The sequence below is a fragment of the Antechinus flavipes genome, chromosome 1 (assembly GCF_016432865.1).
Source record: "Antechinus flavipes isolate AdamAnt ecotype Samford, QLD, Australia chromosome 1, AdamAnt_v2, whole genome shotgun sequence".
NCBI lineage: Eukaryota > Metazoa > Chordata > Mammalia > Dasyuromorphia > Dasyuridae > Antechinus > Antechinus flavipes.
In genome coordinates this window covers 224,415,266-224,434,972 of record NC_067398.1, presented here as the reverse complement: position 1 = coordinate 224,434,972, position 19,707 = coordinate 224,415,266, and the positions used below count along the sequence as shown (strand labels likewise).

Sequence of the window (19,707 nt, the reverse complement as noted above, 5' to 3'; positions counted from 1 at the left end):
GAATTTTTGTTTGTCTCTGTGCTGTTTAACATTTTTATTAATAACTTGGATAAAGGTATAGTCTGTTAAATTAGAAGACAAAGCTTGGAAGAACAGATAACACATTTGGTGACAGTCAAGATGACAGAGTCAGGATTCAGAAAGATCTTAACAGTCCTAGAGAGTATTGGGTTGAAAACTAATAAGACAAAGTTGAATAGCGATAAGTGTAAAATTTTTCACTTAACTAATAAACAATGATTTCACAAATACAGGATAAAGAGGCATGATTAGATAACTTTTTTTTTCTGAAAAAGATTCAGAGACTTTAATGGACTGCAAGTACAATATGAATTAGCAGTGTGATATTACATCAAAAAAAAAAGTCTTCTTGGGGCTGTATTAAAAGCATGGCTTCCAGGAATAGTTAGCTTAGTTTCACTGTATTCTACCCTAGTTAAACCTCATTTGGAATATTATGTTTGGTTTTATGTACTACAGTTTAAGAAAACCTCAAAATTTAGAGTATTTGCAAGAGAGTGGCCAGGATGAAGGGCTGAACTACCTATTTGCCACATCATATACTAAGCACTGGAATTATACAATTCATGTCCCCAAGGAGCATACATTCTAGTGAGGGAATACAATATATAAAACTGGAAAAGGAGATGGTGGGACAGGGCATAGGAAAGGAAGCATGGTGTGGAGATGTTTGGGAAATGATGTAAAGGTCTGGAAGATGGGCAATAGAGAACGATGAAGATTATAGCTTTGGTGAAGGCAGTAAAATATAGAGAGCAGTAAAATTTACACTTGGTATCAGAAAAATCTTTGTTAACAAATTTAGTTGTCTAAAAGTAAAAGATTACTGGGGTGGGGTGGAGGTGTTCAGAGGGATGCTCTTCAAGTAGAGGCTGGAAGAGCAATTGTTAGATATGCCACAGTGGGGAATTCTTTTCATGTATGAATTGTACCAGAAGGTTCCTGAGGTGCCTTCCAGGGCTCATATTCTGTGTTTCCCAATACAGTAATTTATAAATATTATGCTATTCAATTTGTAACTCATTTCACTCTATAATTCTATTTGATTCTGTAACACAGAAATTATAAATCTTCCCTATTTACTGTAATAAATGTTTGTGAAATTAGAATTGACTTAAATACATAGGTCTACACAAGTTAGAAACAAACTGAGAATTACTAACACGATTATTCAATATTTGTGTTTCCGCTTATATTTGATCTACTATTGCAGAAGGGGACATCTTTATATACTGGTTCATTTTGGTTTGACCGTAAAGTAGGGATGGGGTTGGTAAATTTATTAGTACAGAGAACTTTCAAGGAAACTTCCTCTGTCAATGCAATGTCTTCTTTCAGTTTATACTCTTAGAAAACTGAATAGAACATGGAAAGTTGAAGAGAGACAGCAACTTTCTTAAAGTTAAAAAACATGAGTCATAAAAACCTTTAAAAAAATCCCAACAGGACATTAAGTAGAGTGAAAAGAATTCCTTAAAATAGCATCTGTAGTTAGGTGGCACAGCATCATTCTATCCACAGGTTCTCATCTTCATGAGTTCAAATCTGGTTTGAAATACTGTGTTTGCCTGGGCAATTCATTTAACCCTATTTTCCTCAGTTCCTCATCTGTCAAATGAGTCAGAGAAGGAAACAGCAAATCACTCCAGTATCTTTGCCAAGAAAATCCCAAATTGGGGTCATGAAGTGTCAGACATAAATGAAGTGACCCAACAACAAAAGGGTTGAAGAATCGTGAATTATTGTTGATTGAATAATTGATTACATTTCTTATCTACCAAGAGACTCATTTTTTTTTTAAAAAAAGGATTCTATGAACAAATACGTAACCAATAAGTTATAATATTTTTATTCATGTTAGAATTTCTATCAGTGTTTTAACATTAATATTTAGAGAGTTTGTACATTTCCACTTTCAAGGTTTAAAATGAGAACCACACTAGATCACAAATGGTAACTAAAACAGTTCACAATCGCATGAATATTTATTCACTCTCACTCTCTTAACACTGTTAAAAGTTTTCTTTTCCTCAATGCCTTTTACAATGAAAAGTGTGCACCATACTCATGTCTCAGCAAAGTTCCAAAACATTATGGTTTCATTACATATAAACTCTTTAAAAATATACTTCTGTCAAAAGACTTGATGACTACTATGTACACTACAAAAATAAATTTTCATATAAATAAATTATATGGCATACTTTTATCTTTGTAATTGAAATGACACAAACCCATTTCTGCCAAAATAGGCAGATAATGAGACCCAGTTTGAATATTTTTTTCTTTTAACTCCTTACACTAAAAGCTACAAATGAGTCCTTAATGTAAATGTTATATACTCTGTCCTATTTAACATTAGTAAGCACTCTATACAAATAAAAATTCCATTCAAAAGAAAAACATAGCTGTAATTATGTTTCCAATAGAAATAAAATCCCTGCATTTTTTTGTTATAAACTGGCATGACAAATACTGTAGGAAAACATTCTTATGATACAAAAATATAAATATCACCAAAGATGAAAAATTTTAACATCTAAACAAACAAACAAAACACATAATTGCCAGCCACTGAGTTCTCCCTTTGCCAATGTGACTATTGGAGAAAAGGGTCTAGGCTCTGCAGAAAGCAGTAGGCAGCAGAAACACTCATACGCCAAACATGCCAGGGTGAAGGGGCAAGGAAAACACAATGGAGTTAGAAAAACAGTGAGAACTCAAAGAAAACACCGAACGCAGGACTCTTGCCTGATCATCCTCCATCCAGGAAATTAAGCAAGCAGAGGTGGGCTGGTTGGAAGTGGACAAGGAGAGAGGGCTGTGGCTGACAGATAGGCACCATAACAGTAACAGTGTGAAGCCATCAGGGCCTCTGACAACACTAATACACACATTTGGCAGCTGTAGGTGGCTTCCAACTAGTATCATACAGTTTTGTTACGAAGTTTAAAAAAAAATCTGAGGTCACTACAGTGCTAGTAGTAATTGTTTTTTTGTTTTTGTTTTTTTGTTTTTTGCTATAATTTTCTAGGTAAGATGGCTGGAACAGTAGGCAGTTATGAGATTAACCCTTAGTGTACTCCTACCAGTAGCTTAAGGTACTGCCAGAATGGGGTCAGGATCCTGACCTTAAATTCCCATGCAAATTATCTGTAAACAAGTGACTGGTGTTGAAGGAAAGGCAGAGCTGGGCATGAATTGCTTCCCTGACCATCATTGGTCCCTTGATAGGAGATGGAGTCAAAGGCCCAAATGGAAGAAACTTTAACTACTGGAAGAACAGATCTCTTGAAAATAATGCCTGGCTTAGAGAGATCTGCCTCCATCTCCCCCCTCCCAAACCCTGCAAATGCAGGTTATGAATATGTAACCTTTTAGCAGGAAGATATGTATTACACATTACATAGCTTCCTGCTTCTCTGACAACTTCACAGCACAAAGAACAGTAAATAGTAGAGGGAAGAAAAATAGTACTAGAGGGATGTTTCCCATCTTTAAAAAATTTCCCCCATTTGCATGTCATGCTACAGATTTCTAGGAACCTTTTGAAATCTACCAGCTGTGGTGCTATTTTTCTCCCTTTGATCATGTACTCATATCTAGGAAACTTCCTATGTGTTTAATAAAAAAAAATACAAATAGATTCAGAGAACTGTCACATTTGACAACTGAATTCGGGAAGGGACCAAGCTCTAAGGGGAGGGGCTGAAGTATATCTAAGCAAAAATCTTCCTCACTTCTCAGTTTGGCTTCTTTAAAAGAAGGCTCAACAAATGAGATGGAAATTCTCTTTTCATCTATATATAGCAGAGAACTCAGTCTCTAGAAGGACAGGTTTTACAAGGAGCATTTTTAAGCCTAGTACCCTCCCAACCCACTCCTCAATCTGGTATTTTGTGTTAACTGTAATGGTGGGGGCACTGATCCTGTCAATTAAGGCATGAGGTATATGGTATCAATCCTCCCCAAGCCATTGCTAGAGCACATTCTCATGACCCAGCTGTGATTCACTGTTAGGTCTGTTATTCAATTCCTCATGCCATTTCAAGATTCAAAAGAAGTTATCAGTATACAGGGAGGTACACCATGATCCAATTTCAGCAACCACTATCCATGCAGAATAACATTTGCCTTGCTGCTGAGGGGTAAAAGACAGCCATTGGTTTGAAGAGATAATATGGACTAGAGAGAGCATAGCTACCCAGTTCTATTTAAAGATGTGGCCACTGGTGGATCCTGCTGTTAAAGCTAGTGCATTTTCCACCAGAGCTTAGCAATAAAGAAATCCTGACTCTTCCAGCATGGTTGTGTTAATAAGCCCACTAAGGGTTACAATACAGTTAAAAAAATAAAAAAGAAAGTAAGAAAAAAGAAAAGAAAAAAAAAACTGCTACAGTACATTAAGAAAACACACACATACACACACATACGGTTTACACACATTGCAAAAACAAAGAACTGAACATAACTAATCCTAGAGAAGCCACCAAGACTTTTCTTCATATCTGCTCATTAAAACAAAAATTATCACGCATAGCGTGTTTGAAAGTTAACAGTAACATTTCATACTACCACAGGGTTGTGATATGCAAATTAAAAATATTTTAAACAAATACCTTTACAAAATAATCCTATTACATAAGCAATATTTGCATAGAATTATACAAGTAAATTATACAATATTTAAGCAGCAGCAACATAATGCTGAATTTAAGAGTAAATTAAGTTTCATTTGTGGCACAGAGGTCAATATACAAAATGAGCAGAGGACACCAAAAGAGCCATCTCTACTCTATTAGCAGGAGCTGAGAAACTCCAGATTATGCTAATTACATTGTTCCTTTGTATATTACATATGTGTACACCTTTTAAATATTTATAGAAATATTTCACAAAATAATACAATAGGTTACAGTAACAGTGAACTGTCATCCTGATGCAGCACATCCTTTTCCATAACTCCAAGTAGTTCTTTTCAAGCAGTTCTGGAAAGAGGGGGGTTCCCCATCTTTGGCCTCTTTGCTTCAGTTTTTTCAAATTACCCTGTAAAAAAAGAGAAATAAGACAAAAATTAATAAAATGTAAATATTTTTAAAGATGAAATCATGAAGTTAATAATGGAGGGGGGAAAAAAATCTCAATTCAGAATCCATTCAGTTTGTTTAATAGTTGAAATATGATGTACCCAATGAAAAGAAAATGTGATTTGGAATTGGGAAGCCTAAATACAAATGTCCAATAGCTCTTCTTTTTATTACCTATGGCACAGTTGGCAAGCTATTTCTCTGCTTTGGGCCTCAAGAAGAAATCCTGAGGCACAAGAAGCAATTTGGCATACTGGCAAAAAATTATTTAGAGCTGAGGTCAGAGTTAATAATAAATATAACCTGATATTTATTTAGTGCTTGGAAGTTTACAAATCACTTTTCACAAATTATCCCGTTCAATTTCCTTAAAAACTCTGAATTTTCCTAGGAACATGATGGATGATGCAAAACCAAAGCTTAGCTTAGGAAATTTTAGTACATCACATCCCATATTAGAAAATAAGATAAAGGAATTCCAAAGAATTCCCTCAGTCTTTTACATCTAAGCACATCAGTCATTGAAACTCCCAAACTAAAAATTAAAGTCAACTCACCTTAGTTGGAGCTGTTTCCCCTTGTCCTTTCTTCACACTCAACATCTTGCAGCTCTATGACTTCTATTTTAGAGTTCCTCCTCTCACATCTTACATTAAAAGGTACATGGGGGTCCTCAAACACCCCATGGTCAGTTTCATGATACCCCTCATAGGATGGGCAGCTTCCTCCCCGAAGGTTCCGGCCATGCATAGAGGGAGGATGCACAGCCACTGTCACTGAAGCGGAAGCGGTCACAGTAGTGATAGGTTGGCAATATCCTGGCACAGAAGTGCCCATGGCAGTGAATGCTGGGTTCCGAGGGTTATGAAAACGGGCTCCTCGGTGGCCCGTTCGGTCCCTATTGCTAGGTCCAGAATGCCCTTCAGTAGAAATTTCAAAAGCGTTCCTTCGTGGCCGATAAGGGGGCGGTCGCAGTCCTTCCCTGGAGTCCCGCTGTGGCTGTTGGCCTTGATGCCCAGATTGCTGGGGTCCAGCATCCAGGTGGAGCTTTTGTCTTGGGCTTGATGGATGATGATGTCTTGGCTCTGGTTGAACCACCTGCAGAGGGAGGGCAAGACCTGGTTAAAATAGGTACAACCCAGAGGAAGAATACATTGCTATCACAGAAACCTAATGTTTATAACTCTTATTCGTTATGCTTTTGTAGGTTTACTTTTTTCTGCTTGAAACTTCTAACGCACTCTGGGACAAGACTGGTGAGTAAGACCAGGAACACAAAGAGAAGAGTATAATCTTCTTGCAAGAGATATGCTCTTGTGTGAGCTCACCAATTGTGATGTTTGAGAATTGTATTTTGGTCCCATTTCCAAGCTGCTTTTGTCTCAAACACCACTTGCAGGAAAGTAGGGCCCCTCATAATAAAGGGCTATGTCTGGAAAGTATTCCTGCTGCCTATTTCCCTCAATCTGCTACCCATCATTTTCAATCTGGGTGGACACGGAGAGCTCTGCCTCTCAAGTGACACATTTTTGGAAATTTTGGCAACAGATCCTTGGAGCCAGTCAGAGTCCAAGAGTAAGATGTCAGTTGGTAGTAGCTTGGTTTCTAAGTCTTCATAAAAAAGTTTCAAGTAATGTGGGACCAATTCCATCAAAAGAACCATCACCAACTTCTAATATGATTCGACTTGTCCCTAATTTTAGGCTACCATTGAACAAAAACAGATTCTCACCATAGTTTAATGGGCATTTTTGGGTTGGGAAGGTAAGAGAGAAAGAATGTTTTTGATATTTGCTTGCTTTCCTCCTTTTACATGGGAAAGGTTGGATTGATACAGCCCAGGGAATATACACATTCTGAAAGAACTTGCAGGAAACACTGATTTAGAATAGCTTGGAAGCTCAAAGGCTGCTGTAATTTGTTACAGTTGAGCTCTATGCTTCTTCCAGAGACCCTGGAGAGCAAAGAATCAGGGAAGGAGGAATAAAAACACATGACCCTTATTTTATTCCATCCCTCAAAGCTGTTTCTCAAGAATTGTTTTTTTCTTTTTGTTTTTTGTCTAGGAGCAGCTATATGGTACAGTAAATAGAGCACTGCTCGAAGTCAGAAGGATCTTAATTCAAATGCGACTTCAGATTCCTAAAACTTCCTAGTTGTGTGACTTGGGCAAGTCACTTAACCCCAAAGTGTCTTGCCAAAAATAAATAAAGTATATGTTTTTCGTCTAAATTACAAAAATATGGAGAACAAAATAGCCATGTATCTGTGTTTGACTGCTTATTACTGTTAGAGATTCTCTACTCCCTAGGATCCTTATAAACTATAAAAGCTTTATTAAGGGTACATAAAAGGTTTCAAAAACAACAACAAAAAAGCAAACAAATGCACTGTCCCACAAGTTATAGATGTTACTTCAAAGATTAAAATCTTATGAAAAGCGCCTTCTTTAATTTCAAAATGCAAATTAATTTTGCTATTTTAAAATTAAAAAAATTTTTTTTGCTTTTACATACGCTTCAATTAAAAAAAAATTCCCTCTCTTCTCCCTGAACCAGAAAACCACCACTTGTAACAAAGAATAAGGAAGGAAAAAAATCCAAGTCAGCAAAACCAACCATATAGATATAGATATAGATATCTATATATATGTATATATAGATATTTATAAATATAGATATAGATATGCATAACTATATCTATATATAATACCCCCCACTTCATTTATTCCTGTGTGCTATTTGTTGAATTTTATGCTTATCCTTACCCTTAATTTAAAAGTGAACTTAACACTAAAATGTACTTGATACGAATCTTTGGCTTTGAAGAAAATAGGATGTGGTGGAGACACAGGTTTGTGTGCTAAGTCTGCTACATAGCTTTGGAACTTTGGGGAAACTTATTTCACTTGCCAAAACTTTCATTTCCTCATCTTTACAATAGAAAGAATTATTTTTGCTCTAACAAGTTCTTCACAAGGGATACTTTGAGTGTAAAGTGAGATGATTTATGTGAAAACACTTTGTATACTCCTATAACAAAAATAACAGTAGCTAACATTTGTGAAAATGTTTCACGATTTACAAAGGACTTTCCTCATTGGAAAAAAAAAAGTAGGTATAGTATAGGTATTATTATCCCCATTTTTAGAGATAAGGAAGCTGAGGGAATTTGAGGGATGTTGGCTGACTTTTCCAAGGCCTCCCAGGAATCAAGTAGCAAAGTCAAGGTTTGAACTTTTAATTAAACAAATTCAAAACCCTTTCTAAAAGTTAAGGATACTGTCTTACTTCTCTTTACATTACAGCATCGAGTAGTAGAAGCAGAATTTGAATTAATGTCTTCTCTTTTTGAGGCATTTGGGGTTAAGTGACTTCTCCAGGGTCACACAGTTAATAAATGCCAGAGGTTGGATTTGACTTCAGGTCCTTTTAACTCCAGAGCTGGTACCTTACCCACTGAACCCCCAATGGCCCAAAAATGTCTTCTACAAGGCTAGGAGTATTTCTACTAATCCACACTACTACCAGTATACCATACACTAAGGGGATACTTGAGGCTTTTATTCATGTATTTGTGTGTGATTTATTGACTAATATTGATTTTTCTAAATGACTGCTATGTGCCATAATATTAAAGCTCACACGGATATAGAAAGTACCCTATACCATTCTCTTTGTATACTATTCATACATTATCATATATAAGACATAGGTATAACAAGTGCTTTTTCATTTTGTGGGGAAGGGGTGAGGCTGCCTTTCAATCTTTTTCTCCCTGCTCACCCACTCTTTACTAAACATTTAATATATCTTGAGTTACTTACAGTGGATCTGGCAAAGACTGGGTTTTCTGTGGCTTCCACTATTACTTGATGAGGTGGGGCACATGAACTCTGTTGGTTCTCATATTGATAAAGCTCTTCACTGATGCCTGACACTGTTGTCTGAGAACTATATTCTGAGTCAGAGGAATCAGATCCATTGTTCATGTGTCTTGGGGGTACTGCAAATCTGACCATGCTGGGAGGTGGCTCAGGGGAGGGAGTGGGTAGTCGGTTTAACCCATTAGCTGGAGAAACCTATGAAAGGGATTAAAAATATAGTATAAGACACTTTATCATCCTTCCAGCAGTCACTTAATAAGTGAATAAATGCTTGCAAAATGAGCAATTATCACTGAAGACACATTCTATCTGTCTGAATCACTATATGTAAAAAAAAAATAGGTTCAGGCAGCTTTAAAATAAGTTTCTACTCTTCCCCTACTACAAAAGATATAAGGATTCAAATCATTTAAATTATATATACATTTATTAAGTACCTACTATGTGTCAGGCACTATATTAGATATTATATGTTCAAAGGCAAAAAAAGAAAACCGTTCCTGTCCTCAAGTAGCCTATATTTTTATAGACAACTGCTACCTCCTTGCCTCTCTTCTTGTCTCCCTCCCTCCTCTCCTCTCTCTCTTTTGAAGCAAATACAAGGCAAATTAAGAAGAAATAAGTCTATACTCTGAACTATCTAAACTGAGGTGGAATAAAAAAAACCTGTTTCTTTCCTTTTAAATAGACCTAAAGGGCAAAACTTGCCCTTTTAACTATAATTCAGATAAAAATAGTCAATAAATGTATCTGAATTATATTAGCATATTCAGGTCAATAAGATTTAAATTGTCAATGAGTAGATTTAAAAGCAAAACCACATCCCAAGACATCCTTTGTATGCTACTGAGAACAAAAAAGTCACAATTACAGAAATGCTTTTTAAAAAGCAAATAGCCAGCAAATGTAGATAAAGTTTCTAAATTAAGAGTGACACCAGGAAAAAATAACATTGTCAGTCAATGAATCGAACACTATGCTAAGTATAATTACTGACCTCAGGATAGGGTCCAAAGAATGACAAAAGTACCGGAAGTAATACCAATCCATTCAGAACACCCAGGATAGTTAAGATTGCCAGAACTGCAAAGAAATACCTAGAAGATAAAAAGGGGAAAGAGGAATGTATGTAACAGATACAGAAAAAGTTTCTCCACAACACAGAAAATTTTAACATTTTTTTTCACTGAAATGAGGAAGCCATACTATTAAAAAAAAAAAAAAAAAGTCAAGATAAAAGTACAGCTCAGATTTAATGGAGGTTGGTTTTTTTTTTTTTTTTAACCTTACAAGCTTTTGAGGGTTACATTCCACAAACCCAAGTGTTAGTTGGTAAAGAGAAGAAAAAAACATTAGTTTGTTAAATTGCAGAAATCTCGTGGCATGTAATGTTATTTATGAATGTGTTACACAAACACAGAAATATGGAATGTGAACTGAATGGCTGAACAGATTGAAAGCACAAATACAATGAAAAGGGGCCCCCATTAGTGAAAACCCAGCAGAAGCAAACAAATGAAGTGAAGGGTGTAGAATTTAAACAATTTAGCCCAGGAGGAAAAGAAGCCTCCTTCTCCCAGCAGCTAATCCACTGTGAAATGCTTCTGCATCTTATAGTAGAATCTCTAATTAAATCTCTAGTGTATCAGGTAAGGCTTTCCTTTGCCGTTCATTAATCACAACTTTCTGCCTAGAATTCTGTGAGTTCCAGTTTTACCAAATAGCTCAAATTGCAACCTTTTTAGAACACAGGAACCAGCTTTTTGCAAAGAAAATGCTGCCCATTCTATGGGGAGCTCTAGCATTGTACTGAATAAGAGCACTCCACAATAGCAGAGCTGCATTGCAGGCTAATCTTTTGTTGAACAATTTAGCATCTCTGAATACTCTTGTTTTGCATCAGCCAATTCAAACATAAAGGCTGAAGCACTATGGAAGAAGAGGAAAGTGCACAAGTGGTTGTCCTTTCCCACCATTGAGGGCTAAGGTCTGGGATACTTCATGAATACCAAGGTAAACCTGTCAGTAAAAGTAAAGTCTCATGAGCTGGTATTCGGCACAGCTGGAGAGTTCAGACTAAACTCAAGGGTGCATTTTTGTAACTAATGATTTCTAGGCCTCAGAATAGGGCAATTTTGATGGCAGTGGGGCTGGAGGGGGAAGGGGTTAGGGTGTCATGGAAAAGAAGGGGGCAAGATATCTATCTGTTAATAGCTCTCCTGATCATAAAACTGAACAGACTCTGAGCTTTACCATGTCTATATATGTTTCTACATTAGATTAAAAAAAATAAAGAACTCCTATAAAAACACAAATACCTCAGTACTGTAAACACTTGGAATGTTTAAGCTACATTAGTAAAAAATGAACGAATCAATGTCTTCCACTAATGTAAACTGCTAGAACTTTAGACTGGGACATATATCAACAACAGGCATTAAAACATTTGCATCTCATCTGTCTAATAGAAGAATAAACAGGCTGATTATATTTCTGACTGCTTAGTGTATACAATGTCTGCACATTTATTCAACTTTGGTGAGGACTTTATCAGACTAATCCATCCATTTCTGGAAGACTGGAGTTCCCTTGAGCCCCTGAAACAGGAACCCTAGTATCTCTGGGAGGGAATGGATTATCAAGCATTGGATCAGAGATCTGGAATTCTTGCCTCCAAGATTCTGTTCCTTGCCTATATCGTGTGAGAGGAGGTAAAGTCATTTAACCTCTTGGTGCCCTTCCCCCACCAAACTAGAATGGAGATTAGTACTAGCTAGACTACTTCTGAGACCATTTCAGGCTCCTTGGAGAGAAAGTAAATATCATATAGAAATTCTGCTAAATTTTCATTTTATATCTGACTTGTCAGACATGAAAATGAGAAACAAAGATTCTACAAAATAAAAACCAAACTGAGACTACAAAATTTTTTCTTGTTTAACTTTAAATGTAAAACTTATTATTTATATTATATTATAAAGTACCAAGTTGATCACTGAATAGTTTATCAAAAAACTAGATTATAAGGAATATCATTATCATACAAATAAATCCAATAATAAAAAGGCACAGGGCATGAAGATTCCACTTCAGGTAGGAATCTAATGAGGTTATGAGATGCCCCATTTTTTTACCTAAAAAGCAATCTACTCACATGGTTTAGGGTACCATTTCCCTAAACCGTCAAAAAAGAAGGATCAAAATCTCAGATAAAACTCTCTAGAGTTTCTCTGAAATGACATCAACAACAACAAAAACATTAAGGCCTATTTAGATTATCCTTCCAAGCTTAAGGTTGTCTGAAGAGCCCATTAAAAAAAAAAAAAAAAAGAAATATTTTGTTGTGGATTTGGTCCTGCCCTACCACAATCTCAATGCTAAGATATTCTCTAATTATTCATTAATTAGTTTAGGTCTAATGCCTCCACAAAGAATCAGTGTTACTTTTAATAAGATAAGCCATTTTGCAGAACTCCCCATGTTGTTTAAAGAGCAGGAAAAAAAAATCCATTTCACTCCACTTCAAATTATTTTCAAAAGGTCACAGTCTTAATTAAATTCACCAGAAACAGCTTTCCTTTAGTTCTGAGAAGAAGTCTTAAGACTTGGCTTTCCAAATCTTATATCAAGTTGTGTGTTAATGCTTTTCAACTCTCAACAGGATTTAGATGTAACCTTGATCTGGGCAAAACCATCTTAGTTAAGTAGGGAAAAGAGTGAAGAAAAAGAGGGTGACAATTTCAGCTATTTGTAAGTTTTTTGGAGTTCGGGAGACTATCAGATGATAATCAGATTCAGAATCTCTGAAGTATACTGCCATCTCTTTCTTTTCCTACCATCTTTATTCTTCCTAAACATTATTCTTGGCAGTCCCTCCCTCCTCCTCCTGAGTGTACAGCATTCCCAGAGTAGTAGATTCTTTTACCTATCCTAATGGATTAATTCATCTATAATGTATAAATAAACTTAGGGAGTTTGCCTGGTTTACTCAGATATTAAGTGATTTGACTACAGACCAAAAGCTAGTTGCTTTATTAAGTATATTTACATCCTCTATGCCTTGGACATAAATGGTGCTCATTAAGTACTTGCTGACTGATATGTCAGTGTTAGGACTGAAACTCAGGTTTTCTTAATCCTGAGGGTTGATACTCTATCTACCACATTATCTATCATCCCCTTACCTAATATGAACCATATATGTAAATGCTTCTACTTGATTGTTCCCATTAATATTCATACTTGGTAAATCTCAGAATTATGCTCTTGTTGTTTTTTTTTTTTTTTGATAATATTTTGTTGTAAGTTTGATTGGTAGCAATAGCAATAGTGAAGCTCATTCTATTTGAACAACACATATTTATATAGGATCCTTCTGGTTATCCAAAGCAACTTCCTTTCATTTAACCTTCTGAATAGTCTATGAATTCCACAAGGTTTGATTCCAAAAATCTATTCTTCCTTCTACATTTCTCAAAGCAGAAAGAAAGTAATGTCCTAGGAAAGGAATTTTTGACACAGCATAAATAGCATGAAATGAACAAATGATATAATTATTACAGAAAATTTTAATTTTTAAGCACCTATTCAAATGAGTATGTACTTGCACATGCATCCACCATTACACTCCCTCACTTATATACATCCAAATGCCTACCTGACAATGAAATCGAACTCAGATCCTGCGAGCATCAGTACCCCTAGGAGAGTGGACACAGCTCCATCTAGAACTGGGGCAAACATATGCTCCAATGCAAGTACAGCCCTGCGATTCTTATCTCCAATGGCAGTCAGGAAAGCCTATAAAATGATAAAAACAAAACAAAAACCCCCAAAACATTAGGTTGCCACAGATTCTCAAAATTCTCAACTTCATGCTAGCATGTTCAAAGGATAAGCCTCTCTAATTTGCTTTTCCTGAATGATTCAACTCCTACTCTTGAGTTATTGCAGTTTCTTCAAAGTAGCTTAATTAGACTAAATCTAGGCCTGAAGCAAAAAAGCCTATTGCTGGAGATAGTTCACACTGATATCAGTGGGAATTTTTGGTGAAAATGAACCACAAATAAAATGCATTTATCATGAATTGAGAAACAAAATCATAAAAAACCCCAATAAATAATAAGACCCCAAAGAAAACAATGATGGCCAAGAGGTTTCATTTCCTCCTTGACATGATGGTTTTGACATGTATCAGTATGAAAACTATGTTATTTTGGTTAATTTTCCAAATTGGCATCAAGGTAGAGATTCTTGCTGAGAATTGTGAAAAAATAAAAAGATTTTTTAATCTGGTCAAATCTAATGCTTGTGTAATACAGACATTCTCAGGTCACCATATAAATACAATTAGGGGTATATACAGTTGTAAATTAAGACCTTCCTATTCAAAAATATAGTTGTACTTCTGTCTCTGTACATAGTTCTCCTTTAGCCAGCACAATTTTGATAGTAAATGAAAACTTTATATAAGACCATGCATAGGATTGCTGAAAACATGGTCTAGTAACATTTTTTAATTAATTCCTTGCCACAGTCCCCTTTTCCCAATCAATGAAAAACAACTAAACTAGTCAGAATAGTTAATTGAGAAACACTTCCTCCCTGTTTGTGAGTTATTATCCTGACACTATCTCTGGAGGAGTTAGAAAAAAAGATACAGTCAGAAACTTGGTATACTTCTTTTAACATGTTGTTAATTCCTTGGTATATGTATGTGTATATATATAGGTACAAAAAGAGCAAAGTCATATCCCAACTTTTAACAAGAACCAAGTGAAAGAACAAATAAGAAAGTAAGATAGTTTCATTTTGTTATGTCCTTAGAGGTCTGAATCAAATCCCACTACCTCTGGCCCTGACTTATGCCTTCTTTTGGTTTTCTGAGGATCTTTAAAAAAGTTAAAATCAATATGTATACAGTTATGGTTTTGTTGACTATAAAGCATCACTTCATATGGATATTTCCTTCTTTCTTCAATATGTTTTATGTGTTTATGGTACTATGTTTATTACATTGCATGAATATGCCATAATTTATTCATTTTGTTCTTCAATTAGTGGACATATAGCATATTGTTTCTATTTCAGGGCTATTGAAAATATTTTTGGTAGAGATGGATCTTACTTTCAAAAAGGAAATGATGTATTTAGCATAAAATATTCACAATCAAATCACTGGCTCAAAAAATTAATTTTTTTGTGATGACAGAAAGCAGCTGTTTCCAAATTTTTTTGGTGTCTTTTACACTCTCAAAAATTAGGAAACCTTAATTACTCAAAATTTGTATGCTTAATCTTACTCCTACTGACAACTAAGTATAAATAAATAAATGGATGTAGAGATGTGCAGAAGCAATTTCTTGCATACTTTTTGTCATAAATGGTACTCTAAGCTGAATCTAGTTTTAGTTATAAAATAATAGCTGGGGGGTGTTATTAATCTAGTTTTCTTGATATATAAGCTCCAAGAAAATAGGAATCATGTTGCTTTTGTACTTTGAACATTACCTAAGACACAAGAATCTTTCAGAACTATCAAATTCATCTTTTTTAACTTGTAGATTAGATCCTATTGTTGAGTGTTTCACATTTTCTTAACTTCTGTCATAAAAAAAGAATTGGGAACTTTTGGAAACTCTCCTCCACTATCTCTCAGAACTCCTTTAAATGAACATCTAGGACATGCAAGTGTGTTTAAAGAATATCTCTGATACAATGGGGACACTGTTGATTTTTTAAAATTGAACCATAAACAGTAAAAAGGGTCACTAGTGACTGAGTAAAGCTAGCTCACAAGTGAATCATGAAACTCTTTAAATGAAAGTAATTAAATCTTGTATCAACACTGCAGGCATTCCCTTCTTTGTTTATACAACACTAGTTTGGTTATTTATGTTCATAGTGAATGCATGAACCAGTACCACTCTGGTTTAAGATCTCAGTATTTCCATTGTAAAATCTGTTCTTGGAGGTCTTTGTTTTCAATTCCAGTTTAAAAAAAAAAGTTTCAATTTGAATTGGGTTGAATATGGTAATGAAGATTCTTAACTTATCTGCATTTTTTAATTTTTGGTTTTCACTAAAATGTTATTAGAATTATGATTTTTCTAAGTTGTAGCTGATAAACTCAGTTAATATTTGTAGTTTTTTTCTTCCTTTATTTTTTAACTTGTTACACACCTCCTCTCCCAAGAAAAATTTCTCTCACACATTGTTCTACTTAATGAAATAACACTTAAGGCTTTTTTTAAGTTCCACTAAATGAACTGCAGTAATGAGAGGACTAGGGGGTAACTAGAGTTTCTTCTGAAACATAAAACCTGTAACCACTGAGTGATGGAATGTGTTTATTAGTACAAACATTTCAATTTTTTCTCTTTCCTATAGACACATCCTCTTCTCCATGGAAAATGAGGCTGGTCTAGAAAGACTATGAGGAAATGAGTAGGCTGACAATCATTGATATTAATTCCAAAAGAGGCCACTGCATTCTAAGATTTACATAATTGCAGATTCTGGAAGACCACTAAATATGAAACTTCAGGTGAATTCCCAAAACTAAAAAAAGTGATATTATTTTGTAATGACTCCATATCAATGAAAAAGCCATGAAACAAATACATATATGCAAATTCATATGTGCATAGAAATACATGTCATGTAGTTCGACCTAGAAAGATTTAGCTATAAAACGTGTAAAGAAAATGCTGCAAGTTTGACAAATAAGGGAAACATTAAATACTAAATATGGTTACATGATCCTTCATAACTTTAGTACAGACCTTAGGTTTCTCTGTGGTAGTTCGTGTAGCTCTAAACATTTCTTCTTAAATCATTCCCTAACTCACTCATTTACTCTTTCAACAAATGTTAACTTTTCTCCCTTATATGAGGGAATGCCCTCTGAGTTTGTTCCTTTCAGGTATATTAACGGTTGTACTATCCATTAAGAGATGAAAAAATAATGAGAAAAATATTGGCTCCTTATCTCCAAGCTTAAATGAATTTCTGGATTGGTGAGGGCAAAAAAAGGTTATATATGCTTAGATAAAAAAAGGAGTATGTATAAGTCTTTCATATGGTCCTTTGCTTGTCTGTCTGGGGATTAATACCCCAGTGATCCTATCCAAGTGCCTTTTGGGACCATATGTTACTACATCACAACTTGGAATTTTTTTATTTTTATTTTTGACTGAACCATTCAAATTACCATTCTATCCTATTTCTTCCAGCACCTAGGACAGTGTTTTTCACAAAATAGTAGGTGTTTAATAAATGCTTGATTAAACTGAATTCTTGATTTCTTTTATATATATTTTTATATATGTGTGTATATATTGTTTCTTCTGTTAAACCTAAGCTTCTTGTGAGAAGAGACTGTTTCATTTTTGTCTTTTGTGTTCCCAACTTTCAGAATAAAGTCAGACATATAGGAGATTCTTAATAAATGCTTGTTCATTAATTACTTTTATACACACACACACACACACACACACACACACACACACACCTATATACTTATTTTAATAAAAAGTTTAGTGTTCAATGCTTATGGTGATGCTATAAAATACTAGGCATGAGACAGATATTCAGTATAGAATAGTACAGTTCTTTATGTCTATTTAAATATATTTCATAACAAATTTTTTAAAAAATAGGCCAAAGATCTAGTTTATTTTATTGCCAATTCCTATCTATTTCCCCCTTTATTTTCTCTGTCTTCTTCCTCAAGAGGAAGAAGGACTTGTTATTAATCAGTTTTGCAAAGGTTCCTTTTTGTACAATGTGATTATAGGAGTTTTCTCTAGAACTAAGAGAATTTTTTAGCCTTTTTTAGAGACTAAGAGCTAGATCCAAAGACAAAAGACTTCCATTAATAATAATGATGATGATGATACCTAACAATGATAGTACTTTAAGGCTTACAAAGTGCTTTACAGGTATTGTCTCATTTGATCTTTACAACAACCCTAGAAACTACAATCCCATTTTACAGAAATTATGGGTTAGTGACTTGCTTAGGGTTTTCCAGATATTAAGTGTCTGAGGTCACACTTGAACTCAAGTTTTTCTGACTCCTTTCATTCATTATCCCATCTAACTTACAACAACTATTTAGTATTTTAAAGTTTGCAAAGATAGATCATTTGATCCTCACAACCCTGTGAAGTAGATGCTATTGTGATCCCCACCTTATAGATAAGGAAACTGAGGGACAGACACTTGCCCACTGTGAACAAATATTTGAACTAGGATTTGAAAAATCAGGTCTCCCAGTCCATCTCTCTTGCCCACTGTGTTACTATTATCGCTTTACAAACAGAACCTGTCTGTTCATTTTACATACCAAGGCAACATGAACAGTAAATTCCACTCCTATGCCGACAGAAGCAATCAAGATGACTACAGGTACAGCACTCAGTTTGATTCCAATAAGACCCATCATGCCAAAAAGCTCCACTGTCATTAGTGCCAGGACCATCACCTTTAAAAAAAAACATATATGGTTAATAGTTTAGTATACTATGTTTTAACATACTACTCGTTTACTATGAAAGGCAACAGATCATGTTGGGGACAATATGTTCTTACTGGAACTCCAAATCAAAGAAAATGAAAAAAAGAACTGGGTCTGAAAGACATACATTCAAATCCCTGCTCTGAAACTACTTTGAGCAAGTTGCTTAATTTTTGGGTGGCCACATTTTTCTTCTTCTTTAAAAAAAAGAAAAAAGAAGAAAAAGGAGGCTGTCGGACTAGATTTAGAACTATGAAACTCTGAATTCTTTTGTTCTAACGGAACCAAAGGAATAGATTTTCTTTAAATTTGGTCAAAATTTTTAAATCCCTGCTTCTGAAAAGAAGATGATTATTATGTCTCCCAATGATAGGGGCAAGGACTGACTCCTTAACATTTGCAAGGAAATTGAAGGATATACAGTATTTGGTGTTCTAGCCATCTTTTCAGATTTCTCTGACAAACAATCATGACTATCAGAATATTTCAATCAAAACTCTCCTAGTATAAATAACTTGTCAGGTTGAATACCAATTCCCTATTAACAATAGTTAAATAGTAATATGTTTTTCTGCTTAGATTCTACCCATTAGAAATTACCTTCAACTTATATTTGAATTGGAACTTTATAAGTTTGGGGAACTTTTTTGGGGGGTGGAGGGAAGAAGGGAGGTCTTCACTCTGTTTCTAATATCAATAGTATGCAAAAGGAAACATAAAACACTTTGAAGTAAAAGTGATTTTGTTTTTGATTGGGAAATCTATGGACTAACTGAAGATGACTTGGGAGTAAGTTTAAAGTCTGTATGTATGAATGCTATAATCAGTTGATGAGTATCAGATTACAGAGGGCCTCTTGACTTTGAAGAAACATGGAGAGACTAGATGTATACAAAGCAAATAGTTAAATCTGAGGAAAAGCTTTCACTTTTTCCTTATATCTTCTCTGAAAAAAAAAAAACTGTAGGAAAATATGGGGGATAACCCCTGATGAATTAGAATTAGGCATTTCTTGGGCAAGTGTAAAGGAACTAGGCACAAAATCTTTTTTTTCCAAGTTAAAAGAGTCAAAAGACATTTTCTTCTTTTTTTATATTTTGGAGAGGGTGGCAAAGGAGGGAAGGGAAGGTTACTACAATAAAAGTTTTTATAAGCTAATGAAAGATGGACAATATAAACTGTTTGATTAAGAA

The 19,707-nt window shown here is 34.8% G+C and overlaps 1 protein-coding gene across 1 annotated transcript in view; it reads right to left on the bottom strand.

Annotated features, from left to right (window-relative positions):
- Window positions 1-1,847: 1,847 nt before the first annotated feature.
- The window catches only part of PTCH1 (patched 1), an 86,321-nt gene continuing 68,461 nt past the window's right edge, over window positions 1,848-19,707 (bottom strand). The window contains exons 20-25 of the mRNA XM_051996883.1: window positions 18,344-18,481; window positions 13,652-13,794; window positions 9,992-10,091; window positions 8,935-9,189; window positions 5,666-6,206; window positions 1,848-5,067 (exon numbers count right to left, since the gene is read on the bottom strand). Of these exons, the coding sequence (XP_051852843.1) occupies window positions 5,667-6,206; window positions 8,935-9,189; window positions 9,992-10,091; window positions 13,652-13,794; window positions 18,344-18,481 (1,176 nt within the window). The 3' untranslated portion in view covers window positions 1,848-5,067; window position 5,666. The remainder of the gene's footprint in view (window positions 5,068-5,665; window positions 6,207-8,934; window positions 9,190-9,991; window positions 10,092-13,651; window positions 13,795-18,343; window positions 18,482-19,707) is intronic.